Source organism: Camelus dromedarius, chromosome 20 (assembly GCF_036321535.1).
Source record: "Camelus dromedarius isolate mCamDro1 chromosome 20, mCamDro1.pat, whole genome shotgun sequence".
Classification (NCBI taxonomy): Eukaryota; Metazoa; Chordata; class Mammalia; order Artiodactyla; family Camelidae; genus Camelus; species Camelus dromedarius.
This window is the reverse complement of record NC_087455.1, coordinates 20,883,004-20,907,605: the sequence shown is the minus strand read 5'-3', so window position 1 is coordinate 20,907,605 and position 24,602 is coordinate 20,883,004. Positions and strand designations below refer to the sequence as shown.

General features: G+C 30.6%; 1 protein-coding gene across 1 annotated transcript in view; it reads right to left on the bottom strand.

Annotated features, from left to right (window-relative positions):
* Window positions 1-24,602, bottom strand: part of CSMD3 (CUB and Sushi multiple domains 3) — a 1,010,791-nt gene that overhangs the window by 866,621 nt on the left and 119,568 nt on the right. Inside the window, exon 2 of the mRNA XM_064476888.1 lies at window positions 18,231-18,453. Coding sequence (XP_064332958.1) covers window positions 18,231-18,453 — 223 coding nt within the window. The remainder of the gene's footprint in view (window positions 1-18,230; window positions 18,454-24,602) is intronic.

The window sequence follows — 24,602 nt, the reverse complement described above, 5'->3', positions numbered from 1 at the left end:
AAAAATTTGTATGACTCACTTTACTGTGATATTTGCATTGTTGCTGTGGTTTGGAACCAAATCCACAGTATGAGGTATGCTTGTGCTCTGTAATGGCTGTAGTGTTCACCACATAAAAGCATAGAGTAATTCAAGAGAGAAAATGTAGTCCATCCTAATTCTAATTGAGTGTTATATATAAAATAGATTTCAAATCCAGGTATTGATTGCCACTTCTATTAACTCTGCTTAAATTTGGACCCTCATCTTCTCTTATTTAACCCTTTTGATAAACTCTTAGTGTGAAGTCCTTCTGCTTCTAGTCTAGCCTACTTGAAATCTGAGTTTCCTCCACAGACCTCCTAAGGTGACAATTTATAAATATTTGACCTTGGAACTACCTTACTTTGATACTTACAGTCCTTTGGTAACAATCACATATTAGATAAAGCCTATGTTTTTGAAAGTCATTCATCATTGCACCCAGCCTAGCTTTCCAGGCTAGTGTTTATTCCAATTTATTGACTATACTCCAGTCATTCTGATCATTTTGCAATTATATACCACAAAACAAAGGAAAGTGAAAAAGAAGAAAAACATTAGAATGAGTCAGTTATTTATTGGTTGTTCATAGTTCCCACATCCATGCTTTTATACTCTGTACAGATTTCTCTGACATCTGCTTTCCTGATGGGTTCTGCATATTAAAAACCACTAATGAGAGATCAGAAATAGGGAGGTGAAGAGAAGTTATAATTCCTTCTTTCTCTCTTTCTTTTCTTTTGCTCCTGGAAGCAACTATGGAAGTTACATATATTGCTTTGATTATCCCAGCTTTGAGTCTGAAAACAGTCCTTCATTGGCGATCATGTGTTTCCCCTCTGTGGGATCAGCATCTGTTGGGTAGCCCACCTCCTTGACTTCAGGGTCACTAAGATCCACTTTCATGGAATAGCATCCTTCATGCACAGCAGACAATGTGTTCTGCCTTCTATATATCCCAACCTCACCTCACTTTTTTTTTTTTTTTTTTGGTCCTGTAGCCATATTTCCTTCCTCGAGTAAGTAATTTCTGGATTAATTCTTCCCCTATTGCTTGGTTCCCTCTCTTCAAGTCTTTTTAAACAAGTTCTCTATATTACATTTTTCTTCTGTTTTTCCAGTTGTAACCTGTCTGATACAAAACAGTTAGGGGATGGTAGCTATTCATAGGTAGAAAATGATTTTATCAATGTTTTCGTCAGAGATATAGGAAGAATAAAGTATATGAAATGAAATTAATAAACAAATAATTTATGTTCAGTTACAGTTAACTAAACATTATCTTGTTTGTCGTAAAATTATATCACTGTTTTACTATTATTTTTCTTGGGTAAAAACACGTTTCCATATATGGTGTGCTATGTCCATTGAAACTAAGTTTATGTTTATGTAAATTCTGAATAATGTTTTACATCTAAACTCATGCTTCCTGAACCATTAGATAACATCTTGTTGCTGTATTCAATTAAATGTGACATTACACATATGCATATGTGACTTAATTTAATTTTAGCTAGCATTGGAAAAGCATATTACCTTGAAATGTAAAATTAAACATGCCTTTAAAAATGAAATATTTATGTCAACAAAATGTTTTATTTAGCTGCTTGTATATCAAATGAGCGGAATTATTTTAACTAATGAAATGATGTTAAATGCTACCAGTTACTAAGTTTCCAGTATGAGTCAAGTGTTCAACATACATTATCTCATTATCCCTCATAACCTATAAGACTGTGTATGACTTTATTGTCATGATTCTATTTTGTAAATGGATAAATCAAAGGCCTACAAAGGGAAATTACTATTTATTAAAATCACATAGTTAGTAAATGGCAAAACCAGACATTAAGCCCATGTTCTTTTTGCTAGTGTATGGAGACTCTCAATTAGTTTTGCTAAATTAGTAATGAGTTGATCAGTTTTTCTAAATTATCCTGACATTAAAAGTTAATGTAAATACTTGAATTTAATCAATGGATCTGGCAATGTCACCTTGTCCTGAGTAGCTTCTGTGAGGTGACAAATCAAATTTAGTGATTATTAGCAGAAATAGGAAAAGAGGAAATAGAGAAAGCCCATATTGACTATTATTTTAAGAAGCTTAACCGTAAAAGAAATTTGAGTTATAGTGTGATTGACATTCACCTTGATAAAGGACAATCCTTATTACAGCCTTGTGGGATGAGAAAATGAGATATTGGATAATAATATAAATGTTAAGACAGAATCATTGAAGCCACTATTTTAAAATTATTATCACAAATGTTTATAAAAAAATTATTTTGTGTGTGTGCCACTTACTGAATTAATGGTTTACACATTTAATTCACAAACCCTGTGAAATGGCCTTTTTATATTCTCTTCCTGTTTTCCACAAAGTTTAGAGAGGTTAAGTGGTTTGCTGTCCTGTTTATTTAGTGGAGGAATTAGAATTCAGCAGAAGCCTGTCTGACTCCAAAATACACGTTCTTTCTACTTATTTAACATGACTACTGCCACAATTTAAATGTAAGATGAAGATGAAGTAAAGATAAACATTTAAAATGTAATATTAAATGCAAAAACTACCTTCCTATCAAAGGACATTAACACAAAAATAATGCTGTTCAAAAATAAGTCTCAAGTGAAGTTTAAAAGAATTATATAAAATACAGTTAAAATATCAGAAATAGAAAAATTAAGTAGCTTGAAAATACATGAGTAAAATCAGAACACTAGAAAACAAATAAAACTTCCCGATAAAATGTTCTCAGTGATAATATGACAGTTGACATTGACAGTAAATATGTGACCAGGTTCCAGAAAAGATTTCCACAAGAACAATGGAATTGAACAATAATTGAGGGTAATTAGTGTCCCATGAATGCTTGCCATCAGACACACAGAATACCAAAAAGTTGGTAGACTGAAACTCTCTCTCCTCCTTCTGTTTCTTAGATAAGAAACACAAGCCATGTTCAAATCAGAAAACTAGTCAACATTATCTCTAACATGGAGTTCCAAAGAGTTGTCCCCATAGTACCTTCTTTCTTCATTCAGTGATAAACAAAATTCCAGGGAACAGTCAGATAGGAACTGGGGTGACATTTTGGTGGACACCATCCAAGAAATAAAGCATTTTATAGAAGGAGTATAATAGGAAGAAACATGGTAGTGTTACTTTCTAATTTTAAAATATTAATTATAATATTTATATATTTTAAATTAGGCTTTATTAAATTAATATATTAAACTGAAGAGAAGAATTGCCATGTATCTATTGCTAGTTTTAATAAATTAATTACCATGAAGCTAAAGAAGATACCCTATTAGATGTCATGACCTATAATAAAACTATAGTATTTAAATCAGTTTGGTATGAAGTTCAAGGATTAACAAACAGTCCAGTGAAATAGAATAGAGTACAGAAAAATAACCGCACATAAATAAATATTTGATGTGAAAAACTGAGGTGCAATAAAGGACTGTTTTCTATATATGATACTGAGTCAAATATATACTCATATAGAAAAAAAGGAAACAAAAAATATAAACCATGTTCTCTACTTCACACCATACACAAAAATCAGTTCCATATATATTGTGTACCTAAATGATAGAACTCTTATCAAGAATATATAAAGAATCCCCACAGATTGTTAAGAAAAAAGCAGACAGCCTTATAGAAAGATGGACAAAGACTTGAGCAGGACTTTCTGTAACAGGATATCCAAATGGTCACTAAGCATATAAAAAGTGTTCAATTTTGTTAGACATAAGGAAAATACAGATTAAAACTAGAATGCCATGCCAAAATAAATAGTAGATGGGCTAAAAGTAAAAATGTAGACAAAACCAAGTGTTGATAAGGATGTGGAACAATTAAACTTTCAAACACAATTTGTGAGAGAGTAAATTAGTACAACTTACTGAAAAAATGTTTTGATGGTATCTATGAAATGGAAATTATGTATCTACTATATACGTAACAGAAATGCTTAAACATGCTTGTGAGAGGACATATACAGGAATGATCATAGCAGAACTATTCATAATAACCCCTAACTGAACACAACCCAAAAGTCCATCAATAGTGGAGTACTGAATTAACATATAAAATACAAAACCATATAGCAATGAAAGTGAATAAACTACAACTAGACACAACAATGTAATGAAATTTCAATAACATGAAGCTGAACAAAAGAATCCATAGGCAAAGATCACCCACTGTGTCTTTCCTTTAAAAAACAAGTAAAATCAATATCTCTTGTTAGGAGAGTAGTTACCCTGAGAAAAGGAATCAAGAGGCAGTGATTGGAAGGAGACAATGTTGTTTCCTGATCATAATGTAACATAATTTACCAAACTCAGAATGTAATTTAGCTTCTTTTCCTATGTATACTTCTATAAAATGTCTTTAAAAATACAGGCTACAAGTGAAAATAGACACCAGAGTAAAAAAGAAAAAGTCAAAGTAAGAAAGGGTGCATTTAGTGATTTTCCTAGCAGTACAGGAGGATGTGAATTGGACGTGAAGTAGAAGAAATACTTTATTAATAAAGTATAGGTATGAGGGGAAAATATCATTTGAATGAGTATTAGCCAATCTGGATTATTAAACTGGAAAATAGTGCTTGCAGAGAAAAAATTTTAACTAAAAGGAAAAGATCTTTGTAAGGAAGATGCCAGCTTCATTGGACTGAACCTAATTAATACCTGGCATTATTTTTTAAGTTTTCAAATTTAAAAAATCCATAATCAAATATGATGTATATTTAGGCATACAGGTATGGAATTGTATATGAAATATATGCACACACAGATGTTAATATCAAAGATGCATGGTTGCATATATGTCAATATAGGTGATATGCTTTTTACTGACTACAAAAATGGTACTACTGACTGATTTCTTACCAGTATCAATGGTATAGTTGTTTTGAAATAACATTTTGTCCCAGTAGTTTATTTTTTTAATTATCTACTCATAATTGTATATATTGTTCTTATTCTTATCAGACGTATTTATATGACACACTCTGGGATTGCATGTTAGAATTAGTTCAAAGAGCATATCAAAGTTAACTATGAGAATTTAAATGTGAAAAATTTACTTAACAGTTTGAAGCATCAGTAAATCAGATGAAAAAGATGTATCACTTTAATAATTCATCCCAAGAAAAGATTAAATTTAATCTGGAGAAGTTGAAATTAAACTATTATTGCATCCAAACTAATAGTTATCTCTGACCTACTCATCAGGCAAATATTATTGAATATTAACATCATGTTAATATTACACTTCATATCAGAGATAAAAAGGCAAATACAGCTTCCTCTAACCACAAAGACTTCATACCTATTCAAGATCAAGAACAGATTATATTGTGTTTTTATATTCAAGTTTTATACATTCTTGGAAATAACTATATTATTTTTAAACAACTATAGATTTTTTTCATAATGTTAATGTTTTTTGTAACATGCGCTTGATTGACTACCAAATTTTAGCTTTTCCTAAATTTTGTAGAGAAATGTCAACTTTTAGCTTTCATTATAACACACAGTAATTTTGATGTGACAGTAATCAGAAGAGGCAATATGGAACAAAATAAAATTGGTTGATATATACAGAGATGAATATTTTTAATCACTGGGTCTTGAGCCAATGCTGAGTAACATATTAGCTGCATGAACTAATAGAAAATAGTAAGATGAATTAGAGAGTACAAAAATTAGATTGATACGGTAATGAAAATTTAGTTTTTATATTTTTATATGTGGTAAGGAAAGGCATGATGAAAAGAACACAAAGAAACATTAAGAAATGAGAACTTAGGTTTATATGAAAGTATTTCCCCATGATTTTTATTCGTTCTTGGTAATAATCCTAATAATCCTATTATTATATCAGTGTGTTTTTAACCTAGAAAAAGCCTCATTTAGGTTAAATTACTTAAGTACTTTTATTTTATGTTTAAGAACTCTTCAAATATAAACTTACATGATCATTTTCAAAATTTTATTTTCATTATTGACTTAAAAATTAACCAAGAAGAAATATACCTACAGAATGAATGTTTCATAACAAAAGCTACTTTTAAATTTTCAATCAGCAAACATTATATTAAGCCTCTACTATGAATTAATCAAGAGCATAGTACGTACATATCATCTAATGCAATATCTTACTATTTTAACATTCTCTTATCTCAGAATAAAGGAAGAAAATATCAAGAGATTAGCTGAAATCTTTGTCTATGTCAGCCCCTCTGTGGAGATGTGGACAAAGCATGAGGAGGTACTAATGGAGGAAAGCCTAGAGGACTGGGTTACACGCTAGGTAAAATCGAAGAGAGAGAGCAGAGATGAAAAATTCATAACGTTGAACTCAAGGTCTGGTTATAGATGAGCATTATAGAGAAGAAAGTAAACAGCAGGTACTCAGGAGCAAAAGGACGGTAAAAAGGGGAGATCCCCCTGGAGGAGCTGTCTGCACACAATGCCTATATCAAAATGTTATGTCTATAGCTTGCTATTTATACTCAGCTTGTTAAAGGCAGATAGAAGTGAAAAGAACATTTACTAACTGTTTCCTTACTGAATGCATAGTAATTGATATATTGTCAGTCTATCAGAACCAGAAAAATAGTGTGTCATTTGAAAAGAATTCAAATGACCTTCTGGTGACATCTTGTTATTTTTAATCTAGAACATACTATAGTTATTTTTATAATTAACCTAGTGTTAAAACTAGAATAATTTTCTATCCTTTTTTTGGCTACTCATCTGCTTATTTGTAAAATATTTGTGGAGTAGCTATTTAAGTGTTACACTGCCATAACAAAAGTGTAAAATGTGTGCCATTGGCTTAGCAGTCAGCAGAGGGTGTTGAGGAAATAGATATCACATGATAGAAATGTAAACATCTATTTTAGGCAGTGGCACAGCATTTGGTAAAGGATTTTTCCCAAATGACTTTGAGGGCTTATCATGAGCCTATTTAGTTTTTAATTCTAGAGAAAATGGCTTAAAAACCCAGAAAATTATGTGTGAAAAAATTGCCTGCCTTTAGAAGTATATTACAATATTTTTGCCTTTACAAATATACTACAATATAGATATATATTACAAAGAAAAAGAGTTCAAGCAAGATTTGGCTGGTTTTCCTGCAGAAATCAAAGGGAAGAGAGTTTAGAGACAACAGCATTCCAAAACTGGAATAGCTAACTTTTTCTGTATACAAATATAATTGGTAAAAAAAAGATCAAAAAGGAGTAGAGAACAAGGGCCTCAAGGTTATAAAGACACCAGTAATTAAAGAGAGAGAGAAAAAAAAAGGTGATCAGGAAAAAAATAAAACCTATTTTAGAATTATGTTTAGAAAAGACAAAACATTGAATATAACTAGTGGATTGTGAAACTCAAGGAAAACAAAAAGACTGTAGTCTTACTAAATTATTGTGGAAACTGCATTGCCAAATTATCACAAACCAGCATAAAAAGCAACTTTTGAGTGAGCTTTAACACAGACTTGAACAATCAGGAAACTCTGCAGACCACAAAAGAGACATACTCCTGAACATCCAACTCAAATGTGACCACATAGGATAATGCTTAAGAAAGCATATTCCTAGGAATGAAATTCTCACTCTCCTTAAGTTTACTCCCTCGCCTTGTGCCCTGGACCCTATCTCCTCTCATTTACAAACGCATTCTAGCAACAGTTTGTTCTTTCTTCTGCATCATTAAAATTTTTTACTGAATTATTCCTATTAGCCTGAAACATGTTTATCCCCATCACATAAATATGTATAAATAAATGTGCATATAATTAAAATAACTTCCGTCATTTCCACATTTCCCTCTGGCTTATATCTGTTTTTGTCAACTTTACATTAAAAGTTTATTATATAGACAATTAATGTTCTATAACCATTGTTTCCATTTTGTTTCTTCCCATTCTTTCCTGAAGCCATCCATTTCAATCTGACTTATGCCCTCAATGTTGCTGGGAAAAAAAGAACTTTTATCAAAGTTTCAAACTGACTTCTATGTCACTAAGTCCAATGGGTGATTCCTGATTCTCACTGAATCTGGGGAAGACTTGACCTCAGCATGTGTCATCTCTGCTCACTGAGCTTCCTCCTTCTTTCTTCACTCCTAAGATAACATGCTCACTTGATTTCCTCTTACTTCCCTGGACTCTGCCATTTACTTCCTCCTTTGCTGCTTTTTCTGACCCCCGTAGTCTCTATACCTCAGTCCTAAGGCATATTTTCACTCCCAGTCCCAATGTGCTCTTGTTCAACACTAAACGTTGCTTCTTTCTCCTCAACTCTGTTTGTGTATCAAATACTCACTTGACGTTGTTACTTGTATGCCTAATATGCTTTAAAAAATTAACATGACCAAACCAAATTCTGTATTTTCACCTCCATCCCAACATAATTATTCTCTATCTTCTTCATCTGGAAAAATACTAGTTTTTTTTTTTAATTTTTCATGATAATAAAACCTAGAATTTTCCTTGACTCGTGCCTTTTTTCCTACCTTAAATCCAAACAATCAGGAGTGGCACATAAAACTAAAGAATGGCTTATTGTCATCAGAAAAATACAAATTCATACCATGAGATGGCTTTTTACAAATTGGCAAAAATTAAGATCCATGAAAAATATTGTGCTGGATATGCCCAATGTGGAGATATTGTACATTATAAATCATTCATTACATATTGTTGGTAGTATTGTAAAGTGGTGTGACTACATGGGAAAACAATTTGCATTATGTAAATGTGAGTAAATTTGAACAATTGCATCTTCCATATGCACTGAACCAGCCTTTGTTCTCTGGTATCTGGGAAAATCTCTTGCACTCTGTACCAGAAAATATATACAAGCTTATTCATGGTCACATTATTTGTAATAGCAAAACAATGTAATCTTTTATTTTTTAGAAAACAAACCAATACACTTATATTCATAAGTGAAGTGTTGTATATGAATAAGATTGGATAAAGATTAGTTGAAATGATGAACTACAGCAATGTGCCACAGAATGGATGACTCTTAGAAGCACTGAGTCAAAAAGCAAGTCTCAAAAACTATGATAGTATGATGCATATTTTACAAAACTTACAAATAGGCAAAATTAAACTTTATGTTGTTTATAGATATATTTATGTATGATTAAACTATATTTCTGAAAAAATTAAGAAAATAATGGCCATAATATAGAAATGCTTGTTACTGGTGAGAAATCAGAGTAAGACCAGAGATGGGATAGGGAAGAAACAAACACTGTCACTGTCCTTATTAAGTTATAGGCTTATTTGTGTTCAAGCTAGTATAATGCTTCATAGACTGTGCTACATAGATATATATTTTACATAGAAAATATATATTTTAAAAGAGCATGAAGTGAATATAGGAAATTCATGTGAAAATATGAATTGACAAATCAAACAGTACCAGTATCTCAAAAGACCTTGTGTGGCTGTGGGTTGTATTACTATTATTGTTCTGTTTAGTTGAGTATTATTTTCCAATGATTACATCTCATCCAAAAATAATTTGACCTTTGTAATTATAAACCATTATTTTTTAAATGAATGAAATGAATCAAATAAGGCTACTCTGCTTGGTTCATGCAGGTAAAAAAAAAAAAAAAAAAACTCCATAAGTATATTGGTAGCTTCTGTAGCAAATTTCCATATTCTATGCATTTTTTAGCCCTTATATCCACCAAGCAAAATGTTGCATATATGGCAAGATTCTGAAATTTTATTTTGAATTTCAATTACCTCAAAAGTGTAAAATTTTAAAGAAATATAATATACATAACCCTGCATAACCCTGCATTAATTTAATCAGAAATTTGAAGATGATATTTTATTACCAGATTTTGCCGCTGATTTTGCAAAGTACTTGCATTTTGTACATGTGTATGTACAAATTTATCACCCTTTCTATTTTCTACTTCTAGTTTTTTTAAATCTATATTTAGTGAGGAAAATTATTTAGAAAATTATTATGTGTTTCTTCAATCCTTGAAATTAATTTTTTTGTCTTTCCAACTTTTGACCCATATTAGTATTATAATCTTTATAAAATCAGTGTAAGTTAAGAATTTTTAAAATTCCACCTTTGAATTTACATAGAGTTAACTTCTGATGTTTTTCTAAAAATACTGTTTAAGGACATAATCAAAGTGCCTTTGATATTTCTAAAAAGTGCATGACCATGCACTTAATTACATATTTTTTATGTTGATAAATTTAATCCTTTTTCCATGAGGGCTAAATATCTTCTAGGTATCTTAAGAATATCAAATTGAAACATCTATGAAAGAATAGTTTAATTTTATACAAACATTTTTATGACCCAAATATGCCTTTGGAACAATGTCATAATAGCAAAAGGGGGATTTTTTTCAAAAAGTAAATCTTGATATAAATATGGGTTTTTATCTTATACCCTTTAATGTTCTTGACCTTTTTTTAGTAAAATAACATTATAAAATGAATGGTTAGTAAAAGTTATCTGATTCTATAGTTGTCTAGCTTAAAGTAAATCTTCTAATCCATCATTCAATAAATGGTATAGTTTAAAAGTGTAAATAAATATAATCAGTGAGCTGTGCTCTAACCTATTTAGATTCAAACATCAGTCTCTTGAAAACTAATTTTGTGATTTTGGAAAAGTTATTGCTACTTCTGAAATTTAATTTTCTTATCTGTATAATAAGATTTTGGAGAAGAGTATTTGAAGTGGTGTTATGAGAGTTGCATATAAATAGCCTGACATAGTCTGTATATTCAGAAAATGTTAAGTTTTTAAAAGATACAGAGTATCTGTATAGATTCCTTCAGAATACATATATTAACAAATCTAAAAGAATTCAAGAAGAGTTAATCTGGGATGCCTAATCTAAACGTTTTTATTTTCAGTTTTAGATTGCTTCATGAAATTTTTAGTTATTAAAAACAGTTATATTTATGTAAATATCAAGTTGCTCTCTGTGAGATAATCAAGCAGTCATTTTGATTATGCCATTTTACAGATGAAAAATGATTGTGGAGAGTGAGTGACTTGCACAAGAAATACTGCTAGTTAGTGATAACACAGTTTGCTTTTAGAATATCAGTGCTGTTTTACTGAAAACAGGCTAAGAGAAGTAAACTTTTCACAGATTTGCCATAAAAGATTGAATGATTATAATCCATAGATTATATGTTTAATTTTTAAATGTTTAAATTTGATGTTGACATCTTTTGTTTTATGTTTTAACCCCCTGTTTCATGGCGTAATTTAGTCTGTTTCTTTACTAAAAGCCACCTCAATTCTTTTTGGCGACATGCCTGGTACAAACAACAAATGACTGTGTACACTCTTGAATCCTTGCCTTACTCAGAGTTGAAAGAGCCTTTTATATTGACAGAAAGTTCTAGAAATCCTGTCTGTCCTTGAGATTTATCCAATTATTAATCTGAATGCTCCAAAGTGAAGAATGGTATCTAAGGAGAAGAGCCATTAACTGCCTAAGGTGCATCAAAATTTTAATTGGCATTTTTTCTAATGGACTTACATGCCCTATGGCAATGTGATAAGTCTTATGTAAATTAAAATTGGGGGGAGGAGAGTACTAACCATAATAGCAACTTTTTCAAGCTTGTCCATAAAAAAATCCATTTCTGTCCTCTATTACTGTGTTTTCTGAAGTCTGTATTTTTCTGTACAAGGGTATTACCAAGGTCATGGTTGAATTAACAATAAGCAGAATCCATGTTGCTTTTGGATCTCATTAATATTATAGGTAAATGAGAAAAACCTGGTATTACTTCTCTTTATTGAATTACACAGTTGTTAATATCACATATACATTTACCACATGTACACGCACACACACACATGAACCATCTATGCCAGTGAGTCAAGCAATAGAAAATCTGCATTTCCCAGACATTTTATTATACAAAAGAATAATCAAGATACAAACACTGTTTGTAACTCTGAAGAGAGAAGTCTTTAGAGACAGTAAATTGGATTGGGATGTATCACTCTCAGCCAATCCTTTCTCATAGACTTGGAGACAGGTACTTGAGAGTAGAGTTAAATCAGTAGAGTGCACTGCCACAAATTATTCCCTATGGCCATTTGTTTCTATGACCTAACAGGTCATTTAGCTATTTTCTAATAATTTTTGTGGTAAAGTTGTTCTCTACATCAAAATATAATTCAGTGTTTTCTCCTTTAGTCAACATTAAGAGCAAGATGTATATACATAAATATGTATACTTAAAGTTCGCTTCTACTGATTTGGGGCCGTTATCTGGACAATAAAAGAAATAATTGTTCAGGAAAATTAAATATTTTGACATACACATAATTATTTAAATGTAATATTTTTAACATTAAAAAGTACTTTTTCACTGTTATTTTAGTATGTAAACTTAGATTGTGTATTTGAAAATCAAAACTAAAGTTTCATGATACGATATGGTTTTGATTCATTCAAAGGTCTAAATTATTAAAAGTAGGATTAGCCAATGTTTATTTTTATAATAATATTCATCTCTTCCAGTTTGAAAGTTAAACTCTAAATATTAAATGATTTACAGTGGGAAAATAATCTTGAAATTTAGAAGACATATAAAGGAACCAGAATATATTTTTTTGTAATGCCACTGGATATTAAAGATAAAAATATTAGAAATCAAAGACTAGCAAAAAAGGAAAATAAATCCTCATAATCCCAATACTGTAAGATAACCACAGTAGCCATTTTGTACTAAATCCTTTAGTTCACAAATACACACAGATGTACAAACACAATATGCTCAAACTATCTTATATTATTATACATACTATTTTGCAGTCTATTTTTTTCTAGCCAGAATTATATCGTGAATCCTTTCCCACCCATAAATTATTCCTATAAGGCTTATTTTCTAATTGCTGGATTTTCTACATTGGTTATTAGTCAATCTCTAAACATTCATGATATTGCTACTTTAAACAAAACAGCAAAGAAGGTCTGTATCTAATTTGGAGAGGAGGATATTTAGTAAGTTTTATTTATGGTAAATTCTTTTGATACCTGATATGGTTATCCTTCAGAAATCATACACAGACTGCTGTTCCCACTCGTCATGTGGAAAATACCAAAATAGCTTCACCAACAGTGTTTACAATTGTTTAGGTTTTAGAAAATTTTTTAGTTTGAAAAATATTACATAGTTACTTTCATTTACTTTTTCTGAGAGCTAGAAAGATTTATTTATACTAGTTTCTTATTGTATATTAGTATTTTAATGTTTTTTCTTTTGTGAACTCACTGTTCACACTTTTGTATGTTTCTATTTATATGATTATAATTCTCATTAATTTCCATAAGTTACTTACTTTAAGCACATTATCTTATATACTTTGCAAATAATTTCCTCTGATAATTCTTTAAATATTTTTGTTTGATGTATATTTTGATCATAGAAAACGTTTTTATTCATGGAACCATATATTATAATCTTTCTTTACATTTTTTATAATGTTTTATGATAGGAAATACTTCTCTTAATATCTTCTGTGATTTAATCTTCTATTTATCTGAATTTATAGTTTGTTCCAAATGTCTTCTACTCTTCTATTAGCCAATAACATATTCTAATTAATTTTATTACATGTTATTCTTGTATTTAAATATTTCCCACTTTATTTTCATGTGATAGTTTGATAAACTATTGTATTTTTTAATTTTTTAAATTTTTTTAAACATTTTTTATTGAGTTATAGTCATTTTACAATGTTGTGTCAAATTCCAGTGCAGAGCACAATTTTTCAGTTATACATGAGCATACATACATTCATTGTCACATTCTCTTTTGCTGTCTTTTTTTCAAGTAACCCAGAATGCATTAGGAGTTTGGATGATACTGTGTTTTATTTCAAAGAATAAGAGCATTACAAAATTTAGTTATTTTATCCATGAATATGGTGTGAATCTCCATTTTCCAACTTTATGCCTTCAGCACTAGATTATATTTTTTTATCATTTAAGTTCTGTATAATACTCATTAAACTTATATCAACACATTACTAATTTTGCTACTATTTGCAATACAGTACATTTGTAATTTTTCTCTCTCAGTTTTAAGGACATACTTAGGCTCAAAGTGAAAGGATGGAAAAAGATATTCCATGGAAATTTATGGTACATTTATACATAAATAAATATCAAATATAAACAAATTATTTCTAAAGTTGTAATTGAAAAAAGAGGGGAAAGTTATCAGAAGAAAGATCATAGTCAGAGTATAGTAATAGAGACAACAGAAACTTTATCTTCTTAAATTACATACCTCTTCTTTTTCAATTACAAGTTTAGAAATAATTTATTTAGAAAATTAAACATTCTTAAAATCTAACTTTGCTTTTAACAGTAAAATTAAGTTTGTGAGTAAAATATTTTGATGCTGTGATATATTCTGCCATTTGACTGATTGTCAGCCTTCTCCATGCCACTTTCCATAACTGAGGTTGGAATGAAATGCTCTTTTTCCAGAATATTTTTCACCTAGGGGTGGTGACATGAAGCTGTTATCTGAATTAATTATGAAAGGATAACATAAGTATTTTATAATAGAATAATTAAATGAATTATAGTATTATAAATATCCAATAAATTTGATATTTATAAACTAGTCACCTGTGTCACCTGGCGTGCACACACACACACACACACACACATACACACACACATAGATATGCAAGGAGATTAAATCTGGAAAAAATGCATATATAGTATGATTCTAAATATACAAATGTCTGTTGCTTCATGAGATTGAGTGATTTTTTTTTGCTTTTTACCTTTTTTAATAACTTTCTTACTGAGAAAATACAATATTAGCATAAAAATAAACAAAGCTTACAATTCCTCTTTTTGCATCAAGGAGACCAAATTTGTTCTAAGTTAAAGGTATAACCAACCATAAAGGAAATCTCTAATGGTGCTTTGCTGTTAAGTATCAAAATCAGGCACAGATATCAAGTTTTATTTAATAAATAAAAAACAGGAAAACAAGTAGGATCATCATAATTGGAGTTATAGAGAATAGTTTAAAAATATGAAATTGCGGTTACCAAACCCAGTATACCTCTTATATAAGTGAGAATGATAAGACTTACTAATCATCTTTTTTGCATTATTACAGTTATAACAAGTCATTAAAAAAAATTGGTGCTCATGGAAATGTAACAAAATATGAGTATCAATATCTGAAAGAGAGAGAACAGCAGCCATAACCATAGGACATGTGTTAAATGAGGATGTAAGAGAAAGAAAAAGCAAGAAAACTGTGTCAAAGAGACAGACACAAAAATGAATCAAACTGCCAGGAGCAGTTTAGACTTCTAATCAAACAACAGACTATATAAAAAGTCTGGAAGGGGCTGTAGGTTACACATTGGAATTTTTTCCCCTTTCTTGCTCATTAAAATCTGTTCTATAATACTAGCAACCATATTTCTTCATGCATAAAGACCAATAGTTGCATTATACATACACAGTGAGCAAAATGCTATAGAGACCATTTTAGAATTGAGTCCATAAAACAAATGCCAAGAATAAACTTATAATTTATCTTTTGTTTATATCTTTATGTGTTCTACTATACAGTTCTAAAAACATTTGTTTTTGTCTTATTCATTAAATTTTACCTAGTATTGCTAATAATAAATAGGCTTTAATTTACAAATCAAAATATAAACCATGGATACATGTATGAAATTTATTTGTAATTTATTTGTTACTTGCTTAAGCTCTGAACTCAGACCAGTCTGAGTTGAAGTGATGAGGCTGCCCCTAGCTACTTTTAACAATGTTAACCTTGGGCAAGTGATGGAAGCTTCATTTTCCAACTTGTAAAATGATGATGATAATAATAGAAATCTTTTCACATTGTTTGAACAGGGGAGACACTAAATATAACGAATACAGGATACTTAGCATAGTGTCTGGTACAGGGGAATCAACTTAATAAATTCTTAAGATTTGCTTTATTGAGCTTTCATTACATTGTAATACTCACAAAATCTTTTTAAATTATATATGATTATCCCCCATTTACAGATTAGGAAAGAAAGAATGAGAACAATAACTTTATTGTCCCCATCTGTCTTTTAACTTCTCAGAGGCTATAATTGTTTAAGAAAAAAGAATGAGGGTAATGTAAAAATGTATTTTTCTCATTTTTAAGAGGATCTTGAGAGAATAGATCATTGTACAAACTATACTATCAGTGAATGGATAGAAATTACCAAATAACATTTAGAGAGCTTTTTCTTTTTCACATTTATACCGATTATATAGCATACGTTGCTGATGTAAAGAATATATTCAGAAGTCTTTGTATTTTTACTTTTGTATATTATCAATTTACCTAACTTAAAAGTCTAAGAAGTATATTCCTTTTCCTTTTATGGTTTGTAAACTAGTTGGATGTGTACAGGTTAAAGCAGATGCCCACAATCCCCTGCACACACCCACACCCCTACACCCCACTACTATTGCAGGCAGCACACATGCTGATGCAAGAGCTGTGTTTTCTATTTTGACTTAGTGCTATATCATTAACAAAAGACATGGAGCTTGTAATGATATTGGCAATGATGATAAAATAACACTGTCAACATAACTACCATATTATGTATCTTTGAAATGTATGGATATTGAAAGAGTTTAACAGTGTAAAAGGAGGAAGGAAACAAATTTAGAAATCCTTAGTAAATAAATGTAGAGCAAAAAACAAACAAACAAATAAAAACCCCAAACAAACAAAAAAAAAAGAGAAATAAAACCTCACCTGTAATCAATCTAATGACCTTTGTTTTGCACAGACATGTGGTTGGAAACAACTCAGCTATTTTTAGCTATCACTCTGACAGGAAACAGTTCAAATGTATACTAAAAGGATTTTATATTCATGCAGCAGTCTTATACACATTATCTCATGAAATATTCAAAAGAGTATGGTGAGATGGACACTTTTTTTTTATTATTATTATTACCATCTTCCAGTTTAAACACAAACAGTTGGTGTGGATTGCTCAAACAGTGAGCAACAACTCTAACACTGTAATGCAAATCTTACCTGGTCCAGCATTTTCCCCACTATATTATATGTTTTCTTACTAAAAGTGGATGATAACATATATCAAATTTTTATTTCAAATGGGAAAAATCAATGTAAAAGAATATGAAAGACTAATGAAAGTATAGAAACAATGTTGATGATCTGATTCCTATAGTTCAGGAAGGCAAGTACACAGTAACAACTGTTAGAAAAAGTAACAGAATCACAGAATCATAACTCAAACATAGTCAAGCATGTAAGGGTCTTTAATTTTACAGATTATCTCTTAGAGTATTTTGAATTAGAATTTAAAAAACAGTATAAGGAAAAGTGTGCACGCATTAGTTAAAATTTAGATCTAAGGGAAATACGGAGTATCTGGCATTTTCAATTTGTTGGTTGAAGTGAGTTGATTCATGTTTAAAAGGAGTTTTGTTAAGACAACAAAAATACTCATGTGTTTACATATCCTATTTGCTAAAAAGAAATTCTGAAAAACCACTTAGATAACAGTCAGGATGCCAGCTAATTTTCATATTTGTTTTATCAACTAGCTTAAAAATAAATAATTTCATTTGTTTGGATAGAAATGTGAATGTCCCAGTTGGTGATAAAAAAAAGGGTCTACTTTTCAGATATTTAGACTTTACAAACCATATACATTATCTAAAACTAATGTATTCTGGTGTCATATCAGTATTGATTTTTAAGTATTTTGTATATTGCTGTATATTAAAATTGAGTACATACCCCTGAAAGACACATTATATGGTATTCTTTCATTTTACTAAAAGTATGCCCATAAAGGATGAAGTTCTAAGGTAAGAATTAAAAGAAAATATTTTTAACCATTCTAAAGAGGTACAATTCAATTTAATTCACTTTTTGGAAAGATAAAATCAATATACTAGTATTATGAGTCCAGAGATACAGAGCTAATTTGTTCATGGAAGGATATATTTTCAAATGAATAAAAATTAGATGGCAAATGTGACTATTATAATTGCACCAAAATGTTAAGCATTCTTTGTAAAATAAACTACTTTTACCCATTAAGTATTTCCTTCCATTTTCCCATTCAAAATACACTAACCTTGTCCTAAAGTTTGTAGGATGAGGATGTCCATCATATAAGGATAAGTAGTCATATTCTTCTTCTAGAGCAAATGACTGAAAAACAATTTGTATTCTATTTCGTTCTTCTGCTATTATTACCCATGTACAGTTTGCACCATTTGGATATCCATATGGAAAACCAGGGCTTTCTATAGTGCCATTAAGTCCTTTTAAAGTTCCACCACATGTATAAATAAATCCTGTAACAAAAGACAAATAAACAGGCATTACTATTATATAAAACAAGAATAATCCAGAAGACATACTATTTTGAAAAAGCCTTTTTTTTCCCCTAAGACCCGTGTTAAAATAATTTTGTAAATGACTATTTAAGGACTAGGTAAATTATCCATTTTTTAAAGAAAGTAAAACATAACTAGAGAAATACTAGGAGATGTATCATTTATCATACATCTTGTGGTTAGTAATTATAAACCAGTTGACAAAATAAAGATCTCCAGACTTGATTCTTTATCCATTACATAATCCAACATGCAAACACAATCCTAGAAGTAGTTTCCAGTCTAATTGGTATCTTCCCTGAAGTACTTTCCAATCTACTTGTAGTCACTATAAAAAAAACCTTGAAAATTTAATGACGTTAATATGCATTTTGGGTCTTAAAAATTTTAACTCCACTTTTTCTTAGTAAATCATGCTAACTTTTTTTTTGTGTAGACAGATCTCTACTATGCAGCCAATGTGCCTCAGGAAAATCTGTCCCATTCTGAGTCTAGCAGAAGGGAGGGATAAAAGGCTTAGACCTGAAAAGACACAAATATACCCACTATGTAATTGCTCTTCCACCAGAGTACATTCCTAAACTACCCACATCAGAGTGACATCTAAGTTTGGGGAAAAAATTGAATCTGGCATAACTGATAGCAGTCATCTGGAGAATTTCCCTACTAGTTCTATGGGAAGTCTAAATTATTTAGAACTTGACTCTTGGAGATACCTAGAAAACATACCATGTTTTTTTAAGGAGAAATTTTTTATAAATATATAATATTCTGTAGTCTTACTGGATAATGTACAACCCTAATATGTATAAAATGATCTGAGAAAATGGTCCCCAGCATTTATCTAGACTAGTCTACATGCAGTTAATGCTTGGATCTGGCAGACATGGTTTCAGAAGTTCTGATGGAAATCCTTCACCCAAATGTCATTTCCACATACATGAAGCTCAAGTACCAAGAAGCTGTAAGTGAGAGGTATCAAGTTAATCTGAGGAGAGAGAATACTAAACTACCCCAAGTATCTGCATGTGGAACAGGATATAGAAATGTAGGAAATTTGGGGCTCCTCTCTGAGAAGGAATGGCTATATGTTATAAAAGTCTGGATGTTTTTAAAAAGTGTAAGGAACCATGCATGAAAGATGGGAAGCCAGAGTCATAGATTAGATGGAAGCTAACTTGGGATGTTGTCCATTCATTTCCACACTCCACAAGAGCACCTTGCTTTTGCTAGGGGAGACCCTTCTCTACCAAACAGCTGACTCTTCCAACTCTGGTGGTGAAGTGGGGGTGCTCAGGGCTGAATTAATCAGGATAACCCTATCCTCCTTGGCTTATTTACTTCAGGAATCTACTGTGATTATTTTTATATATGGCAAAGTCCTATGCCTGGGATATTCAGTATTTGATAATATGGCATAGTTCTTGTGATTCTTTTGCCCTTTCAAAAACTTGCAAAGAAGTTGAATAAGGGAGAATTTTTTTAATCAATTTTTGTGTATTATACTTATATTTTTGCTCATGCACCCAAAGTCAAATAGGGCATTTTATGATTTTCAAAAGTGAAAAAAAAAAAAAAAAAGAGAAAGTCCCTTTTAAAATTGTTTCTTGCTGAGCAATTACTTTGCAGCCTTAGGTTAATTAGCTATCACCCATTTCTATTAGTTTTCTGCCTGAACAGCTTCCAATTTGAACTTCATAACTAAATGCAAGCATGAATCCCTTTAGCTACAACCTGATCTGTGGGCTGTTTTATATATTCTCAAGCCCCGTAACCCTGATGGTTTTAGAAAAAGGACATATGTCCTAAAATAACATGCTCAGCTTTGTCCACTAATTCTTCAAGGGCCTGCTGACTCATGCATTTCATTCCTTTCCTTTTGTTCCTCTAAGCAAATTAGGAATTTCACCTGTTTTGAAGCTTCTTATCTGTGTTATTCATTTTATGTTCATTTTTGTTTATATATGTTTGATTAAACATCACAATATTCATAATAATAAGGTACATTTTTCTATCAGGAGATTTATCATTTTTACCCTTAAAAGGTGAAATAGAGTTTTTAAAGCAAAACAGGATTTTCTTCATTTACTTATGCTTCACAAGGTTAGTCATTGTTATTAGCTTATCTTTTCAGGCCATCTCTATGCATTTTATATATATATATTTACAAACAGTCATGCTAAGCATATTTTTCCTGAATTTTTTGTTAAATTTTGTAAAATATCACTGATTTTTTTATGGCTACACATGTATGCATCTGCTACATTCTTTTTTTTAATGACTACATAGCTAAATGGCATGTGGTATGTCTGTACTATTATTTATTTAACATATAGCCTATCAATGGCTTCATTCTTTGTGGTTTCAAAGGTGTAAACAGCAACTCTGGATATATATCCTTGTGCACTTGTGTGGTTTATCCTGCAGATGGAATTCCAGAAATGGGAGTACTAAATTTTAAGCTTAGATAAATATAGCCAAACTATCAATAAATGTAAAAATTTCTGCTGCTGTCATCAGGTTATCGTTTTCCACATCCAATCCTGATTTCGGCAATACTCGATTTTTCACAAGGCAAATTTTGCAAGGCAAAGAAATGTTATCTTACTAATTTATTTTGTGTATCTCTGATTATTATAGGGATCAAATATCTTGTTATATGCTTTTCATTCATTTATAATTCTTTTATGAATTGCCTTATAGCCTTCACATATTTTTAAATGGATACTTTACCTTTTCTCACTTTTCTTTTAGGATGCTATTGCTTAGGTTTCTGGTTATTCTTATTTGCTTTTCATATACTATACATTTCTAAATGAAACAAATTTGTTTATTCATTGCTGTCATAAATTCACAATTTCTTAGTGCTCTTTATAGTACATATGAAGCTTCATCTCCTTTGATGATTTTTCTTAGATGTTTGTTCATATATTCATCACATATGTTATGCCTTAGGGAAAAAATGATTAAAATAACATCATCTTGGCTGTCTTCATGGAACTAACAGACTATAACATGAGACAGCAAGGAAATATAGATTATTATTGTTACAGAATATGATAGGTGCTATGATTGGAATAAGCACACTTTTTTTCAAAAGCATTTGGAAGCAAAACTTAATCTCGATAACTCAATATGTGTTTATGGAAAACTGGTCTCAAGGGTATTGCAGATTGCCATAGATTCAGTCTTTGACAGTTTCTGAATGCCTTAATGTTGCATTTTTCACACCTTAACATTTAATGTCCACTTAGTCAATTTATACTTGAAAAACAATAAAAGTTTACATGATTTGAGTCATACTGGCTACAAAAATTTGGTTAACAATATAGATTTTTAGATGTTTTCTTTTTCTTCCATGTCTATATTTTATTGTTCCTACCCAGTACAAAACAATGCAAGTGACTGTGATGTTTTCATGACTTTTTAAAATTTCTTCTGTTTTCTTTTGCACTAAGTTCCATGCTAGAATATCATTCACACTTGTGCTTACTTTTTACTTTTGTTCACACTTGTGTTTATCAACTGCAGTTGGATTTTTGTTCCCAATTATATTGACAGGACTTTTCCATCAACAAGGTCATGTTTTTATTGATACACAACACTTGTATGACAAAAACTTGCCACTTTAATAACTCAGTCGTAACAATTAACCTTTTTTATTGTGGTAATCAACACATAATATAAAGTCTGTTTTGGAGTGTACGTTGTTATATAGCAGATCTCTAGAACTTTTTATTCTTGCTTAAATGAAACACTATATCTATTGACCAGTAACTCCTAATTTCCCCATACCCCTAGCTTCTCACAACTACTGTTCTACTTTTTGCTTCTATGAATTTGACTAGTTTAGATAGCTCATATAAGTAGAATCATGCAGTATTTGCCCTTCTGTGACTTGCTTGCATCACTTAGCATAATATCCTCAAGGTTTATCCTTACTGTAGAGTATGACAGGGTTTCCTTCTTTTTTAAAGCTGATTTCCATTGTATATACATACCTCATTTTATTTATCCATTCACCCTTCAATAAACATATGGAGTATTTCCACTTTTTGGCTATTATGCATAATGTTATAATGAACATGAGAGTGCACTTATCTCTGAGATCCTGATTTCACTTTTGGATAATACTCAGGAATGGAATTGCTGGATCATTCTCCCATCAGTGCACAAGTGTTCCAGTTTCTCCACATGCTCACCAATATTTTTTTGATAATCGCCATCCTAACAGGTATGAGGAGATCTCATTGTAGTTTTAATTTGCAGTTTTCTGATAATTAGTGATGTTCAGCATGTTTTTATATAGCCATAGGCCATTAGTTTGTCTTTTTTGCAGAAAAGTCTATCTATGTTGTTTGGCCAATTTTTAATTGAATTGTAGTTATTGAATTGTAGAAGTTCTTTATAAATTTTGGTTTTTAACCCTATATCAGATATATGATTTGGAAATTATTTTCTCCCATTCTGTAGATTGCCTTTTCACTCTGTCACTTTCTCATTTCACTGAAGTTTTCTCAGCCTGTAGAATATCACTTGTCTATTTTTATTTTTCTTGCCTGTGCTTTTGGTATCATGTCCAAGAAATAATTGTCAAGACTAATGTTAAGAAGCTTTACCCCTAAGTTTTCTTCTAGGAGATTTATAGTCTGGGTCTTACGTTTAAGTATTTAATCCATTTTGAGTTGCTTTTTGTGTGTAGTGTAAATTAAGTGTCCAATTTTATTCTTTTATGTATGGATATCCAGCTTTCCCAACACTATTTGTTGAAGAGACTCTCCTTTCCACACTGTGTATTCTTGGTACCTTTGTCAAAGATCACTTGACCGTATATGGGTTGTTTTTTTTCCCTGGGTCCTTGATTCTGTTCCATCTGTTGATATATCTGTCATTATGCTGAAACCATGCTATTTTGATTGGTGTCGTTATGTAATATATTTTAAAATCAGAAAATGTGAGGCCTACAGCTTTGTTTTTCTCAAGACTGTTTTGGCTATTTAGATCCTTTGTAGTTCCATATGAATTTTGAGATTGTTTTTCTATTTCTACAAAAAATGCCATTAGAATTTTGATACAGTTTGCATTGAATCTATATATTACTTTGGGTAGCATGAACATTTTAGCAATAGTTTTATAAACACAGGATGTCTTTCCATTTTTGTGTGTTTTTAAAAATATCTTTCTACAATGTTAAGTAGTTTTCAGGAACCATGTTTTTACTTTTTTTGGTTAAGTTTATTCCTAAGTATTTTATTCTTTTTGATGCTATTGTAAGGTGACTGTTAATTATTTTACTTTTTAGATTGTTTACCATCAGCATATAGAAATGCAACTGACTTTTGTGTGTTGATTTAATATCCTGCAACTTTGCTGAATTTGTTTACTAGTTTAACAGTTTTACAAAGCAGTCCTTAGGAAAATCACAACAGGTTTTTGTTTGTTTTTTGCTGAAATTTACAAGCTAATGCTAAAATTCATATTAAAATACATAGGACTCAGAATAGTCAAAACAATCTTGGAAAGGTAAAACAAAGTTGAATGAGTTATACTTCTTAATTTAAAACATATTTCAAACCTACAGCAATCAGCATAGTGTGGACCTGGCATAGGGATGGGCATATAGCTTGATTCAATAGAATTGAGAGACCATTTATAGAAATTTGATTTTGGGGGAATCAGAAGGGAATTAAATAGCTTTATTTCTTAATAAAACTTTCAACTTTAAGATACTTTAAATCCACATGCAGTTACAAGGAATGTCTTTTGACCATATTCTAATTGGACGATTAGTGTTTTTTACTGTTGAATTTTGAGAGTTTTTATGTATTCTAAATAGTAGGGCTTTTCTCAACTATGTGATTTCCAAATCTTTCTTACATTCTGTAACTCATCTTTTCAACTTCCTAATAGGGTATTTGGCACAGCAAAAGTTTTAAATTTTGATGAAGTCCTCTTTATCAGTTTTTTTTTTTTTCTTTTATGGATCCTGCTTTGATATAAAGATCAAGATTTTTTTTTTTTTGCCTAGATTCTGAATATGCTCTCCTTTTGTTTTTCTAAAATTTAATAGTTTTTGGTTTCACATTCACGTTGTAATCCATTTTTAG